Source organism: Giraffa tippelskirchi, chromosome X (genome assembly GCF_054371585.1).
Source record: "Giraffa tippelskirchi isolate mGirTip1 chromosome X, T2T-mGirTip1v1.2.pri, whole genome shotgun sequence".
In the NCBI taxonomy this organism is placed as follows: Eukaryota; Metazoa; Chordata; class Mammalia; order Artiodactyla; family Giraffidae; genus Giraffa; species Giraffa tippelskirchi.
In genome coordinates, this window is record NC_137289.1 from 101,969,941 (window position 1) to 101,986,682 (window position 16,742).

Sequence of the window (16,742 nt, forward strand, 5' to 3'; positions counted from 1 at the left end):
ATCAAAGATAAGGTACCCATAGGTGGTGTGGGTTTATCTCTGAGCTTTATGTCTTGTTCTTTTGGTCTATATTTCTGTTTTTGTGCCAGTACCATACTGTCTTGATGACTGTAGCTTTGTAGTATAGTCTTAAATCAGGAAGGTTGATTCCTCTAACTCCGTTCTTCTTCTCAAGATTGCTATGACTAATTGAGTCTTTTGTGTTTCCTTACAGAGTGTAAAATTCTTTCTTGTAGTTTTGTGAAAACTGCCATTGGTAGTTTGATAAGGATTGCATTGAATCTGTAGATTGCTTTGGATAGTAGAATCATTTTCACAGTACTGATTCTTCCAATTCAGGAATGTGGTATCTCTCTCCATCTGTTAATGTCGTCTTTGCTTTCTTTTATCAGTATCTTATAGTTTTCTGTATACAGTTCTTTTGTCTCCTTAGGTAAGTTTATCCTTATGTATTTTACTCTTTTATTTGCAATGGTAAATGAAATTGATTCCTTAATTTCTCTGAATTTTCATTGTTAATGTATAGGAATGCAAGTGATTTCTGTGTATTGGTTTTGTATCCTGTGACTTTACTAAATTCATGGACTAGCTCTGTTTAATTTTCTGTTAGTATCTTTAGGGTTTTCTCTGTAAGGAAATAGAATTATTTAAAAAAAGAAATCTCCTTTTAAAAGAGAATGTAAAAAAAAGAATATACATATATACATATATGTATAACTAAATCACTTTGTTGTACAAACTAACAAACATTGTAAATCAACTATATTTCAATAAAAAATTAAAAGTAAAGAGATGAGAGGAAGAAATATTATCAGCTATTTTGATTTTAATTTTTAACATTGCTGTAAGAACCAGGGCAGCATCTGCAATGGACTGCCAATTTTCTCTATCTGACCTGTATTGCAAAACACTTGAAGGTAGAGATTCAGTAAAGACCAGGTAGAAGCTTGGTACTATCTGCTACCCCCCATATATATATATATATATATATATACATACATACATACATACACAGTTTATACTACAGTGTTGAGTATTTATGTCTATAAAGTTATCTATAAAGAATTGGCTATCATTAGTAAAATCCTCAAGTCAGCTGTAATCTCCAGTAATAACATGCAATTCTGCTTTCTCCTAATACCTAACATGTGCCTTTGAATGCAGTTATCAGGACAGCCTTCCTTGCCCTTACTTCTTTTTTGCCAAATGTACTGATCCAGATTTATCAACTGAGGTCCATTTTTTTTTCCTTTTTTAAAAATTGATCATTTATTTCTCTAGAATTCGTTTCATTTTTCCTGCTTTCTCTTCCATTTCACTTCCCTTGTAATACAAACTCAAAAACAAGGTACAATATCCTCAGAAAGGTCTTCACAATGCTGAACAGATATTTAATTTTTAATTATTCGGGGCTGTTTATTCTAGCTCTTTTTTTTCTTTCAGTGCTGTCAATGATGTAGTTGTTTCATCTTCAATTAAAATAAGAATGTATAACAAAAGTTTATTCATTTTCTTATTTTAAAGATTAGTTCTGATAAATATGTACAATATAGCTCCTCCAGCTTTTTGTTTATTTTTTGTAACTAGATCCTAGAATCAGTATGTAGCCTTGAAAATAACAACAATTAATGTTATTGATAACTTTATTTACATGGCCTCCATAGGTACTGAAAATTGAGATGTCCCAGGACTCGTATGACTTCCTTGGTGGCTCAGATGTTAAAGCGTCTGCCTACAATGCGGGAGACTCGGGTTCAATCCCTGGGTTGGGAAGAGCCCCTGGAGAAGGAAATGGCAACCCACTCCAGTACTCTTGCCTGGAAAATCCCATGGATGAAGGACCCTGGTAAGCTGCGGTCCATAGGGTTGCAAAGAGTCGGACATGACTGAGCGACTTCACTTCACTTCTTCAAGACTCTTATACGATTACTTGCCTTGGTGCTCATTAGTCAGGTAGCTCAGACAGTGAGTGGAGAGGCCATTCAAAAGATAGAAGTGGCTGCCCTTAAGCACTTGTACCAAGCATGGGCAAAGAACACTGTGTTGTTTTATATTCGTTTTGGTTGCTGCAGTGGCACCATGTTTCATTTGTTGGAGGAGACTGTTGCATGAAACAATAGTATAAAGTAATAAAGTGGATTGCATGAGATTTTACATGATTTTGCAGAGCAATGAGCTTATATTGCTACGGCTTTTTGCCCTTTTTCTAAACCAATTCTTCAGTGCCAAGCTGGACCTCTGTATTCCTTAAGGTTTTGTCTGATGATTAACATCACAGTCACTGAGAATCCTTTAATACTCGTTTCAAATGTTCAATAGTAGAGCATACTGCTAACATATAAAAACATCTCCATTATTATTATTTCAAAAATCATCAAACTGTTTCAAAGTGTAAGATAGTAGCAATTACTTTAAGGGAAGAAAAGAGCATTGGTATCAGACATCATCCCTAGATTCAAATCCAAGTCATTTACCAGCTTTGTGACCTTGGGATTATTAATTTTTCTGAGTCCATATTTCTTCATGTACATAATGTAATCAGCAGTACTTACCTCAGAGAGATTGTGAAGATTAAATATGTCCCTTTGGATATACCATAGAAATGAATTGACATGATATCTGTTATGGGAAAGTGAGTTGGAGATACAGATGAAACAAGATTTCCCATGGCTGAAAATCACTGAAGCTGAGAATAGGTGGGAATAGGCACATGGAATTCATCTTTACTTTTGTATGCATTTGCAGTTATCTAAAATAAAATATTGTGTTTTTTTAATGCTGTAAGAGTGAACTCAAGTTTGTTTAATGGTTTATGGAGAAATTAACTGTTTTCCTTGATATCACTTTAACAGATTAAGCAGAAACTTGGGAAACTATAGGTCAAACTTCCATCTATGTCCTCTGTCATATATCATAGTGTTATAACTGGAGGAGACCTGAAAAGGGCTAAATAGTTTACTCAAAATGACACTCCTAGATAACAGTGGAATACAACACAGGTCTTCGGCTCCTAGGTAAAAGATTTTCCCATTGTTCATGCTGACTTCTTTAACTATAGCACTTTTAACGTAAATTCTATCAATTTCTTGCATGTTAGATTTTTTAAAAATAAATTTACCTGTTTGATGGAGAACAAGGGGACTAATTTGAGAAATCTGAGGTTAATTTATACAATACTTTTAAATCTACTCAGTTGATCCTTGCAATGATCCTGTGAGGTTCACAATGATCTTGTGAGTAAGAGTTATTTCCACTTTCTATGCTAAGTGATGGGACATGTCCAAAGTTATTCAACAATTTGGTAATTGAACTAGAACTAAAACTTGGCTCTGGAAATCATTGACCCTCAAATCCACTTACATTACTAGTTTTAAACATTTGTAATAATTCCCTTTAACTTTCCAGAATCAAGAACCTTAATCTCTAGCACATTCTAGGGTGATTTTTCTTTCATGCATATTTGGGTTTTCTGTGAAAAAGAAAATGGAGCTTAACATCAGCCTCTGAACACCTTGTAGGTGATTTTGTTAGAACATAAACTCACATGAGAATACAAAAATTGTAAGATTAGGTATTGTTATTGTGAGTGGCTTGGATCTTTAAAGTGTGACTGTACATATTGTGCATAAGTGAAGTTGCTCAGTCGTGTCCGACTTTTTGCTACCCCATGGACTGTAGCCTGCCAAGCTCCTCCATCCATGGGATTTTCCAGGCAAGAATACTGGAGTGGGTTGCTATTTCCTTCTCCAGGGATTCGTCCCAACCCAGAGATCGAACACGGGTCTCCTGCACTGCAGGCAGACTCTTTACCATTTGAGCCACCAGAGAAACATACTTTTGTGTAATTTAGTTTTGGATTTTCTGACAAAAGTATTCCTAAAATCTTATATGGAAATTTCACATTTACATCTTATAAAGAATTATTATATTTGTTGTCACAATAAACTTCATGACAACCCTTTGAGGGATAGGGTTAAGCTGACGCATCTCTATTTTGCAGATGAAAAACCTGAGGTATTGGAAAAGTCAAATGACTTGCTCAACTCTTTTCTTGTGTTTCTTATCACCTTATCTTTTAATTACCTCACATTACTTCACTCTTTCAAGCTTAGCTGATTATTATAATAATGATGCAATATTCAACTTCAGTTTTTCACATGATACATGCAGTCTTCACTTTCCTCATGGCAACACGTTCTTTCCTCTTAAATTCATGTTTTGTTTTTAGCATTTCAGTTGCCCCTAGTTTCTTTAGTCACATTCAGGAAAGCTGAGAAAAGAAGCTATAGGCATTTCTTGTCTTGGAGCCACTTCTGAATACCTTCTCTGGTGGTGGTTCCTATAATTTGGACTATATACCTCAGACAGCCTCTAGGTTTTGTGTATGTTGAGACTCTTGAATAGAAAAATCATACCTGCTGAGATGCCACAAGAGGAGGTTCTTTGATTTTGAGTTTTCTGATGGTTCCTATGGTGATATGTATGACTCTTTTGGGAAGAAATCAGGGAAGTGGAGGATCTTGCAGTTTCCTTTTATTAAGTATTTTTTACTAGCAACGATTTACCCTCAATTATATAATCTTCAAGTAGAGATTGGGAGATCTCACTGTCACCCAGGTCAAGGAGAATTATAGCTCTAGAGTGCTGAGATTCAAATCTCAGTTCTACCATTACTAACTGGAAGATTTGGGGATAAGCTTCTTCATCTTTCTGTGTCTCAGTTTGCTCATTTGAAAAATGGAGAAATAATGTGCCCACTCTTAGAATTATGAGGATTAAATGAGCTAATATATGTACTCATTCTTTTAGCAGCACCGTACCTAGCACATAGTAAGTACTCAGTGACTGTTGGTAATTATTGTTATTTTATCACCATTTTGTTGTTAATGTCATGCTCAGAGTAGCTTCAATCTTGAAGATTTTCCTAGAGGGCTATCGTAAAACTTTCTATTCCCCTGGAAGATATACAATTAAACTGTCTGAAAATATATGTGTATCTAATTGGCCTATAGTTACCTTTTTCTAATATAAGAGACATAAGAAATGCTTTTTAAAAATACCTATAATCTCAAAACCCTAAAACATTGATTTTTCATTTTTCAAGCAGTTCCAGAATTTCTTATATGTCAGAGGCTGAAAGTGAGTGGTATCTGCTCAAGATCTTCTGAAATGATTGATTTGTTGTCCTTAAATTTGTTTTTCTTTTAGCAGAAACTTTTTTAGAAATGAGGGGGTACTGTAAGTACTGTAATTTGAGTTAGAGAATAAGAGTTCTGGTTCTGACTCCATCACTTTTAAACTATATGACCTTGGCCCTCCAAATTAATTTCCTGTGAAATGGGAATGATACATGAAAGCTATCTATTTCCCTACTGTAAAGTTATGTAGATGCACATGAAGGATTATTATTTGTATTGCAAAATGCTCTATCTTGTTAAGATACAAAGGACTTCATAGGTCAGTGTCAGGATCCCCAATGCTTTGCTTCCTTTTGTAGTTGTAGACTCCAGTGACTCTGCTTTGTTTCCCTCAAAGATTTAACTTCTCACTTCATCCCTAGACACTTTTTTCTCCTCAATTCTGGCCAAGCAGTGGGATGTGTTTTTACTTGTCAGTCACCTGCTCCTAATGCTAAGAAAGATTGAAGGCAAAAGAAGAGAGTGGCAGAGGATGAGATGGTTAGATAGCATCCCTGACTCAATGGCCATGAATTTGAGCAAACTGCAGGAGATGGTGAAGGACAAGGAAGCCTGATGTGCTGCAGTCCATGGGGTCACAAAGAGTTGGTCACAACTTGGTGACTGAACAATGAACAACAGTACCTGCTCCTGTCCTTTGAAGGCACTGTTCACGTTTATAAAACAAGCAGATCACTATGGAATACAGTGGGTAACAAAATAAACTTGGAACATGACAAAAGTAGTATAATCTTATGAAATTTCTATGATCATAGTCCCAGGTACATGGTTTGTGATGTTTTGCACATATGAGACACTGACCTGCTATGGATGGGACTCAATCTTCCTCCCTCTCTCCATTTTTCCCTCCAGTACTCCCTTCCTTAAGAGAAGAACCAGAAAGTCCAGCTTCTAGACTGTTTCTTTCTTTCTTTTTTTTTTTTTTGGCCATGCCATTCAGCATTCAGGATCTTAGTTCCCCCGTAAGGGGATCAGGGATGGAACACGTACCCCCACTCTCCCCCCACCCTCCAACACCCATATAATGGAAGCACTGAGTCTTAACCACTGTGATGCCAGGGAAATCCAAGAAAGTCCAGCTTCTAGACACAAAGGCTTGAAGAGCCAATTCAAGCAGAATAATGGCTATTATCTTAAGTAGGTGATTTGCATTTCTGAAGCCCTCCTGCCCATATGGTTCACATATCAATGGCCCAGGACATAATCAAACCCCCTTTGGGTATTTCCTGACCAATTCTTTAACAGTTTCTGAGCAGTGTCTTAGTCCCAGATGCTTTGAAGGGTGGCTCCAACTCTAGAGAAAAGCAACAAGTTTATAAAGTCCTTGAAAAATACTTGAGTTTTCTTTAAGACTGTTCTGTAAACCTTAATTTCCTTCTGTTTTAAATTTTGTCTTGTTATATATTAAAGAAAACATTTTTTTTTTTTTAGAGAGAAGCATATATACCTTCCTAATAGCTTTCCCTTTACTCATTCTTACCAACATTTAGAATGTTGTTCAGGGTTTTCTAGTGGCTATTCCAACTGGCTGTTCTTTGAGTGAGAGGACACTAACCAGAAATGGCTGAGACATTCCTCTAACTGTCAGCTATCCACTTTGTGCCATTTGACTAAAATATTTGTGATATAGATGGGACAAAAAGTATTTTTTTCAGACTCCTTGATTATTGCCATTAAGTAATATTAATATTATTTTGCATTAAAGTATTACTGCCATTAAATAACCTTTCTTATTCTCATGACCATTCACTGGACTTTAGCACACTGTATAGAGGAAGTACTCTGCTAAAAGAAAGGGATACAGAGAAGAACAAGATGAAGTAGCTATTGTGGGGCTCACCTTATGGTAAGGGAAAGAGACAATGCCTTTTTGCCAGGTAATGTTTTAAACGTTTGAACACATATTAAATTGATAAATCTTACGATCTGGTACTATTATTATCCTGATTTTATAGTTGAGGAAACAGACAAAGGGTGATGGAAAAAAATTGCCCAAAGTCTTAATGTTACAAAGTTGCAGAACCAGGATATGAACCTAGGTAATATGATGTATGGACAAGAATGGGAAGTGGCTGGGAGATGATAAGCTAGGTTTAAGACATATTTCTGCAGTACAGTTTATTGCATCTGATAACCAATTGGCTGGAGATAGAGAAGAGTCAAAGGTGACTGACCATCAATCACTGAGACTAAGAATGGATTGATAGTTGTGCTAAACAATTTAGATTGTAAATATAGGAGGTGAAGAAGGTTTGTAAGCACACTGAGTATAAACAACGTGTCTGATGCCTAGGAGATATTCTTCTGGGCCAGAGAGAAAAATTCTTACCCTTAATAATAATAATGGCAGTGATGATAACAATGGCTAATTATATTGAGAACTTTTTTATATGCTAAGAGCTATTTTAAGTGTGTTTACTTGTACTAATCCATTGAATCCTCACATTAACCCTATAGATGTGTCATTTCCCCTACCTCTTGTCAGGTAAAGGAAGTGAGGTTCACAGGTGTTAAATAGCTTATCAATGCCACTCTGCTTCCTCAACCCTGTTGTTTCATAATCCATAGGAATTGAGGAAGAGCAGATAAGAAAGGGCTGTTGAAATTCTCTTGGCTAGAAATAACAAAGCTTAGTCGAAGGATGGATGAATGGAGAAAGTGAAAGTGAAGTCGCTCAGTCGTGTCTGACTCTTTGTGATCCCAAGGACTGTAGCCTACCAGGCTTCTCCGTCCATGGGATTTTCCAGACAAGAATACTGGAGTGGGTTGCCATTTCCTTCTCCAGGAGATCTTCCCGCCCCAGGGATTGAACCTGGGACTCCTGCACTGTAGGCAGACGCTTTACCGTCTGAGCCACCAGGGAAGTCCTGGATGAATGGAGAGGAAGTACCAAATTCTCTCACCTCTCTCCTACAGATTTTTCTGGCAGCGACCAAGCAAGCTCTCCTGGCTTCATTATGGCCCGCCTGTGCAGTATGAAAATTATCTGACCAGGCATTCTTTTTCTACAATTGCACCTCCTTTCCCCCTCCTTCTTAAAATCAGAGATGGCTGCCCTCTCTGGCACCTTATACTTCACAGTTAATTACACCTCAAACATCTCTTATACATTAACCTCTCTAATTTTCCTTTATTCTTTTCCACTTTTGTCCATTTCCTATATTGAGAAGACACACTTCATTCTCCTTTCCTGTCACTCATCAAAAACTTCTAGAAATATATTGAAGACTACCATGTGCCAAACACTACTCTAAGCCCTTTAAATACATCACTGAAGAAAACATCAAAGGTGAAAATCTCTGCTTTCAAAAAGTTTACAATTTAATGGAAATTAGAGTTGAGTTTTCTGCATCTGACTTCTGCAGTAGTTATTCCTTACTAGATTTCTTCCTCCATTAACCCCAACCCCTATCCCTAAAGAGGCTTCATAGAAGCCTTAGGACTCAGCAGAGAACAATTTTAAATCTTTTCATTTTACATGGGGAAGTTGAAGCTTAGAAAGAAAAATGACTTGACAAAGATTATAGGATGTAATTCCTGGGCATCTAACTCCCAGTTCAGTGCTCTCTACTATACTTGCTGACTCTCCGTGTCTGGTTGACCCAGATCTAAAACTGATAACAAGGTGCCTAATATAAACTCTGAAAGTGAAAGTGTTAGTCCCTCAGTTGTACCCCACTCTTTGTGACCCCATGGACTGTAGCTTGCCAGACTTCTCTATCCACGGAATTCTCCAGATAAGAATAGTGGAGTAAGTAGCCATTCCCTTCTCCAGGGGATCTTCCTGACCCAGGGATTGAACCTGGGTCTCCTGCATTGCAGGCAGATTCTTTACTATTTGAGCCATCAGGGAAGCCCAGAATAACCTCTGACACATAGTAGTTATGCATAAATATTTTGTAAATGATGAATGTATACATGGACAGCTCTACTCATATATATGGATCAAAGAAAAGAAAATGTGTTTTGAGATAAAATTGAAGGTATTTTAGAGTGTCAGAATTCTCCAAACTCTTTGATAGTGACCCAGAAATGTTCCTCATAATCTCAGTAAAAGATTCATTGTGTGTTATTGCCTATCTAATTATCTAATTAAGACTATTTTCTTCAACTCCTAACAGTCAATAAATAAAGGAATTATTTATAAGTTTATCTTTTACTCTTTTGTGTGTCTGTATTATAATTTGTATCCTTGCTGATTTTTCATTTAACTGCATTAGGTCTTAAACAGCTATTGTAAAGTGACCTGTAAAATGAACATTTCTGTGGGTAAATGTAGAAATGTAGTTGACATCCAAAACAATTAACTGCCTTATAGACTATCCTTTGAAATGCAACCAAGTCATAAATGAAACTAATAGTAATCAACTTGGAGAAACTTAGTGTGATCTGAAATCTGACCAATTAAGTCAAGAGCAAGCTGTGGGATGACCCAGAGGGATGGGATGGGGAGGGAGGTGGGAGGGGGGTTCTGGAAGGGGAAAACATGTACACCCATGGTGGATTCATGTCAATGTATGGCAAAACAAATACAATATTGTAAAGTTAAAAAATAGATAAACTAATTAAAAAATTTAAAAAAGCAAGCTGTATCTTCATCTTTCTTGCCCTATGTTTTCACCTCTAGTGAGATTAGAATGTAGCTAAATGAAAGGAAATCTGATTGATGAGGTGCTGGTAGGTACTAGTGAGAAATCTGATTGATGAGGTGCTGGTAGGTACTAGTGATGGAAATGATTATGATGTTATAGGGTAGCTGAATGAAGCCACCTAGTGTTTACTTTCATTAAGAGGAAAAAGGAAACACTTGGTGGCTTTTTTCAGCTACTCTACAATATCACAATCATTTCTTTAACTTGGGATTTCTGGTTTTATTTAACAGTAATATTTTGATATTCTGACTACCTGTCCTGTGTTGCAAAACTCCTATATATCCTATCTCCCCCCTTACTTCCTTGGAGCAGTTATCTCAGGGTTTACTCAAGATGCTGCTTCCCATGTTTGAAGTCCTAAAAAGTCCTGCCAAATAATACATAACTCAACTTTTAGGTTGTGAATTTTTTTAGTTGAGTATATATCTGAATCACTGTGCTGTACACCTGCAACTAATATGACATTGTAGATCAACTATACTTTGATTTTTTTAAAAAAGAGGAAAAATTATCTAAAAGAGAAATAGAAAATTACTTATATTAGCCACTCTTGGCTTGTATGTTTAAGAGAAGTAGAAAGATAAAATGCTTCTTTAGAGAGATTTGGCACTGATGTGTAAACAAGTTCATTAGGGTAAATATCCATACAGGAGGGTGGAACTCTCCTGTATGGAATGAGAATTAGGCCAGAAAGGGGAGGATTCTGGAAACTATGTAGCTATAATGATATCCCTATGAAGGTAGTGCTAGTTGGAGAGGTTGGAAGAAACAAATTCATATGCATAGAAGACGTGAGGGAAAGAGGCAGCTAATACTGCTGGGAACCAGTCAGGGCTATCTTGGTGAGCAGAATATGCAAATTAGAATGTCCAAATTCTGACTTCTTAGTATCTAGTAAGTCCTGAAAAATAATATTTATAGAATATAAACAGGTATAACCCCGGGTTAGTGGCATACTGTATCCATATAGTGGGTTAGATTTTATTTTAAAATTGTCTTTCCCTTGATTCTTTTCCAGATATGGATCAACTCTTAAACAACTTGAAGGTCCAACTTAATTCAGAAGGTGGCTCAATGCATATATTCAAACAGGTTGGTTATCAAGAAAATGACTATTCATATTGAGCCATAATAGTGTTCAGTACATGGTAATCATAGAGCTGAAGCTCATTTTTCTTTCTAACAACATGTTGGGGACTGAGAAGGAGTGAAAGAAGGGAGGTTTCCAGAAAGTACATGGATGCCTGAGTTTCTGGTTCAACTGGCATAAAAGAAGTATATCCTTTGGGATCAAGGCTATATGGACAATATTAGACACTTGGTAGAAAACAGAAATCATTTATCAAGCACTGTTCCATATTTCAAGCACTCTGAAGACTAAATGCAATGTCTTATTTGATTTTCACAATAACTTTTGGATAGTGTGTTAGTCAGTATGCTACAGATAAACAGAAACACCAGAATGTATATTTTTCAATCTCTCTCTATCCTTATATCTACAGATATACATAAAATGTGTTCTATCTGTATCTCTCTACTCCATATGTCTGTAGATACAAATTATATATATATATATATAAAGGTATATCTTTACAACTAAAATAAAGTTACATCTATAGCGATATAGCTATCCAAATATACATATCTTTATCTATCTACCTATCTATAGAGAAATAATTTCTGTATGTATTTATTTATTTTTCAATTGGAGGAAAATTGCTTTAAAATGTTGTGTTGGTTTCTGCCATACCACAATGAAAATCAGCTGTAATTATACATATATCTCCTCCCTCTTGAACCTCTCTCCTCTCCCCTCATCCCACCACTCTAGGTCATGACAGAGCACCAGACTGGGCTTCCTGTGTTATATAGCAACTTCTCACTGCTATCTATTTTACACATGCTAGTATATATATATTGATGCTGATTTCTCCATTCATCCCATTCACTCCTTCCCTTACTGTGTCAAGTCCATTCTCTACATCTATGTCTCCATTCCTTCCCTGCAAATAGGTTCATTGATATGATTTTTATAGACTCCGTATATATGTATTAATATACAATATTTGTTTTCCTCTGACTTACTTCATTTTGTATAACAGGCTCTAGGTTGATCTACCTCACTCAGTTCAGTCGCTCAGTCGTGTCCGACTCTTTGCGACCCCATGAATCACAGCACGCCAGTCCTCCCTGTCCATCACCAACTCCCGGAGTCTAACCAAACCCATGTCCATCGAGTCGGTGATGCCATCCAGCCATCTCATCCTCTGTCATGCCCTTCTCCTCCTGCCCCCAATCCTTTCCAACATTAGGGTCTTTTCCAATGAGTCAACTCTTCGCATGAGGTGGCCAAAATATTGGAGTTTCAGCTTCAACATCAGTCCTTCCATTGAACACCCAGGACTGATCTCCTTTAGGATGGACTGGTTGGATCTCCTTGCAGTCCAAGGGACTCTCAAGAGTCTTCTCCAACACCACAGTTCAAAAGCATCAATTCTGCAGCGCTCAGCTTTCTTCACCGTACAACTCTCACATCCAAACATGACTACTGGAAAAACCATAGCCTTGACTAGACGGACCTTTGTTGACAAACTAATGTCTCTGCTTCTAAATATGCTATCTAGGTTGGTCATAACTTTCCTTCCAAGCAGTAAGAGTCTTTTAATTTCATGTCTGCAGTCACCATCTGCAGTGATTTTGGAGCCCCCAAAAATAAAGTCTGACACTGTTTCCCCATCTATTTCCCATGAAGTGATGGGACCAGATGCCATGATCGTAGTTTTCTGAATGTTGAGCTTTAAGCCAACTTTTTCACTCTCCTCTTTTACTTTTATCAAGAGGCTCTTTAGTTCTTCTTCACTTTCTGCCATAAGGGTGGTGTCATCTGCATATCTGAGGTTATTGATATTTCTCCTGGCAATCTTGATTCCAGCTTGTGCTTCCTCCAGCCCAGCATTTCTCATGATGTACTCTGCACATAAGTTAAATAAGCAGGGTGACAATATACAGTCTTTTTTTTTAATTTACTTATTTTAGTTGTGGGCTAATTACAATATTGTAGAGGTTATTCCCATACATCGACATGAATCAGCCATGGGTTTACATGTGTTCCCTATCCTGAATCCCCCTCCCACCTCCCTCCCCATCCCATCCCTCTGGGTCATCCCATTGCCCCAGCCCTGAGCATTTGTCTCATGCATCGAACATGGAATGGCATTCTGTTTCACATATGATAATATACATGTTTCAATGCCATTCTCTCAGAACATCCCACCTGCACCTTCTCCCTCAGAGTCCATAAGACTGTTCCATGCATCTGTGTCTCTTATTCTGTCTCGCATATAGGGTTATCATTACCATCTTTCAAATTCCATATATAGCATTAGTATACTGTATTGGTGTTTTTCCTTCTGGCTTACTTAACTCTGTATAATGGGCTTCAGTTTTATCCATCTCAATAGAACTGATTCAAATGTATTTTTTTTAATGGCTCAGTAATATTCCATTGTGTATATGTACCACAGCTTCCTTATCCATTCGTCTGCTGATGGACATCTAGGTTGCTTCCATGTCCTGGCTATTGTAAACAGTGCTGCGATGAACATTGGGGTACACGCGTCTCTTTCAATTCTGGTTTCCTCGGTGTATATGCCCAGCAGTGGGATTGCTGGGTCATATGGCAGTTCTATTCCCAGTTTTTTAAGGAATCTCCACACTGTTCTCCATAGTGGCTGTACTAGTTTGCATTCCCACCAACAGTGTAAGAGGGTTCCCTTTTCTCCACACCCTCTCCAGCATTTATTGCTTGTAGACTTTTGGATAGCAGCCATTCTGACTGGTGTGAAATGATACCTCATTGTGGTTTTGATTTGCATTTCTCTAATAATGAGTGATGTTGAGCATCTTTTCATGTGTTTGTTAGCCATCTGTATGTCTTCTTTGGAGAAATGTCTGTTTACTTCTTTGGCCCATTTTTTGATTGGGTCGTTTATTTTTCGGGAATTCAGCTGCAGAAGTTGCTTGTATATTTCTGAGATTAATTGTTTGTCTGTTGCTTCGTTTGCTATTATTTTCTCCCATTCTGAAGGCTGTCTTTTCACCTTGCTTATAGTCTCCTTTGTTGTGCAAAAGCTTTTAATTTTAATTAGGTCCCATTTGTTTATTTTTGCTTTTATTTCCAATATTCTGGGAGGTGGGTCATGGAGGATCCTGCTGTGATTTATGTCGGAGAGTGTTTTGCCTATGTTTTCCTCTAGGAGTTTTATAGTTTCTGGTCTTATGTTTAGATCTTTAATCCATTTTGAGTTTATTTTTGTGTATGGTGTTAGGAAGTGTTCTAGTTTCATTCTTTTACAAGTGGTTGACCAGTTTTCCCAGCACCACTTGTTAAAGAGATTGTCTTTTCTCCATTGTATATTCTTGCCTCCTTTGTCGAAGATAAGGTGTCCATAGGTGCGTGGGTTTATCTCTGGGCTTTCTATTTTGTTCCATTGATCTATATTTCTATCTTTGTGCCAGTACCATACTGTCTTGATGACTGTGGCTTTGTAGTAGAGCCTGAAGTCAGGCAGGTTGATTCCTCCAGTTCCATTCTTCTTCCTCAAGATTGCTTTGGCTATTCGAGGTTTCTTATATTTCCATACAAATTGTGAGATGATTTGTTCTAGTTCTGTGAAAAATACCATTGGTAGCTTGATAGGGATTGCATTGAATCTATAGATTGCTTTGGGTAGTATACTCATTTTCACTATATTGATTCTTCCAATCCATGAACACGGTATATTTCTCCATCTGTTTGTGTCCTCTTTGATTTCTTTCATCAGTGTTTTATAGTTTTCTATATATAAGTCTTTTGTTTCTTTAGGTAGATGTATTCCTAAGTATTTTATTCTTTTTGTTGCAATGGTGAATGGTATTGTTTCCTTAATTTCTCTTTCTGTTTTCTCATTCTTGGAGTGTAGGAATGCAAGGGATTTCTGTGTGTTAATTTTATATCCTGCAACTTTACTATATTCATTGATCAACTCTAGTAATTTTCTAGTAGAGTCTTTAGGGTTTTCTATGTAGAGGATCATGTCATCTGCAAACAGTGAGAGTTTTACTTCTTCTTTTCCTATCTGTATCCCTTTTATTTCTTTTTCAGCTCTGATTGCTGTGGCCAAAACTTCCAAAACTATGTTGAATAGTAGTGGTGAGAGTGGGCATCCTTGCCTTGTTCCTGACTTTAGGGGAAATGCTTTCAATTTTTCACCATTGAGGATAATGTTTGCTGTGGGTTTGTCATATATAGCTTTTATTATGTTGAGATGTGTTCCTTCTATTCCTGCTTTCTGGAGGGTTTTTATCATAAATGGATGCTGAATTTTGTCAAAGGCTTTTTCTGCATCTATTGAGATAACCATATGGTTTTTTTCTTTCAATTTGTTAATGTGGTATATTACATTGATTGATTTGCGGATGTTAAAAAAACCTTGCATTCCTGGGATAAAACCCACTTGGTCATGATGTATGATCTTTTTAATATGATGTTGGATTCTGTTTGCTAGAATTTTATTAAGGATTTTTGCATCTATGTTCATCAGTGATATTGGCCTGTAGTTTTCCTTTTTTGTGACATCTTTGTCTGGTTTTGGAATTAGGGTGATGGTGGCTTCATAGAATGAGTTTGGAAGTTTACCATCTTCTGCAATTTTCTGGAAGAGTTTGAGTAGGATAGGTGTTAGCTCTTCTCTAAATTTTTGGTAGAATTCCGCTGTGAAGCCGTCTGGTCCTGGGCTTTTGTTTGCTGGAAGATTTCTGATTACAGTTTCGATTTCTGTGCTTGTGATGGGTCTGTTAAGATCTTCTATTTCTTCCTGGTTCAGTTTTGGAAAGTTATACTTTTCTAAGAATTTGTCCATTTCTTCCAAGTTGTCCATTTTATTGGCATATAGCTGTTGGTAGTAGTCTCTTATGATCCTTTGTATTTCTGTGGAGTCTGTTGTGATCTCTCCATTTTCATTTCTAATTTTGTTGATCTGATTCTTCTCCCGTTGTTTCTTGATGAGTCTGGCTAATGGCTTGTCAATTTTGTTTATCTTCTCGAAAAACCAGCTTTTAGTTTTGTTGATTTTTGCTATGGTCTCTTTTGTTTCTTTTGCATTTATTTCTGCCCTAATTTTTAAGATTTCTTTCCTTCTACTGACCCTGGGGTTTTTCATTTCTTCCTTCTCTAGTTGCTTTAGGTGTAGAGTTAGTTGATTTATTTGATTTTTTTCTTGTTTCTTGAGGTACGCCTGTATTGCTATGAACCTTCCCCTTAGTATTGCTTTTACAGTGTCCCATAGGTTTTGGGTTGTTGTGTTTTCATTTTCATTCGTTTCTATGCATAATTTTATTTCTTTTTTGATTTCTTCTGTGATTTGTTGGTTATTCAGAAGCGTGTTGTTTAGCCTCCATATGTTGGAATTTTTAATAGTTTTTTTCCTGTAATTGAGGTCTAATCTTACTGCATTGTGGTCAGAGAAGATGGCTGGGATGATTTCAATTTTTTTGAATTTACCAAGGCTAGATTTATGGCCCAGGATGTGATCTATCCTGGAGAAAGTTCCATGTGCACTTGAGAAAAAGGTAAAATTGATTGTTTTGGGGTGGAAACTCCTGTAAATATCAATTAAATCTAATTTGTCTATTGTATCATTTAAAGTTTGTGTTTCCTTGTTAATTTTCTGTTTAGTTGATCTATCCATATGCGTGAGTGGAGTATTAAAGTCTCCCACTATTATTGTGTTATTGTTAATTTCCCCTTTCATACTTGTTAGTATTTGTCTTATATATTGTGGTGCTCCTATGTTGGGTGCATATATATTTATGATTGTTACGTCTTCTTCTTGGATTGATCCTTTGATCTTTA

The 16,742-nt window shown here is 36.7% G+C and overlaps 1 protein-coding gene across 4 annotated transcripts in view; it reads left to right on the forward strand.

The window, feature by feature from the left end:
* Positions 1–16,742, forward strand: part of KLF8 (KLF transcription factor 8) — a 200,739-nt gene that overhangs the window by 127,505 nt on the left and 56,492 nt on the right. For 3 of the 4 annotated variants that reach the window (XM_081565517.1, XM_081565518.1, XM_081565520.1), the window contains one exon: positions 10,869–10,942. The exons of the other annotated variant lie outside the window; for it this stretch is intronic. In XM_081565517.1, coding sequence (XP_081421643.1) covers positions 10,871–10,942 — 72 coding nt within the window. In that variant the 5' untranslated portion in view covers positions 10,869–10,870. The remainder of the gene's footprint in view (positions 1–10,868; positions 10,943–16,742) is intronic. 4 annotated transcript variants of the gene reach the window in all.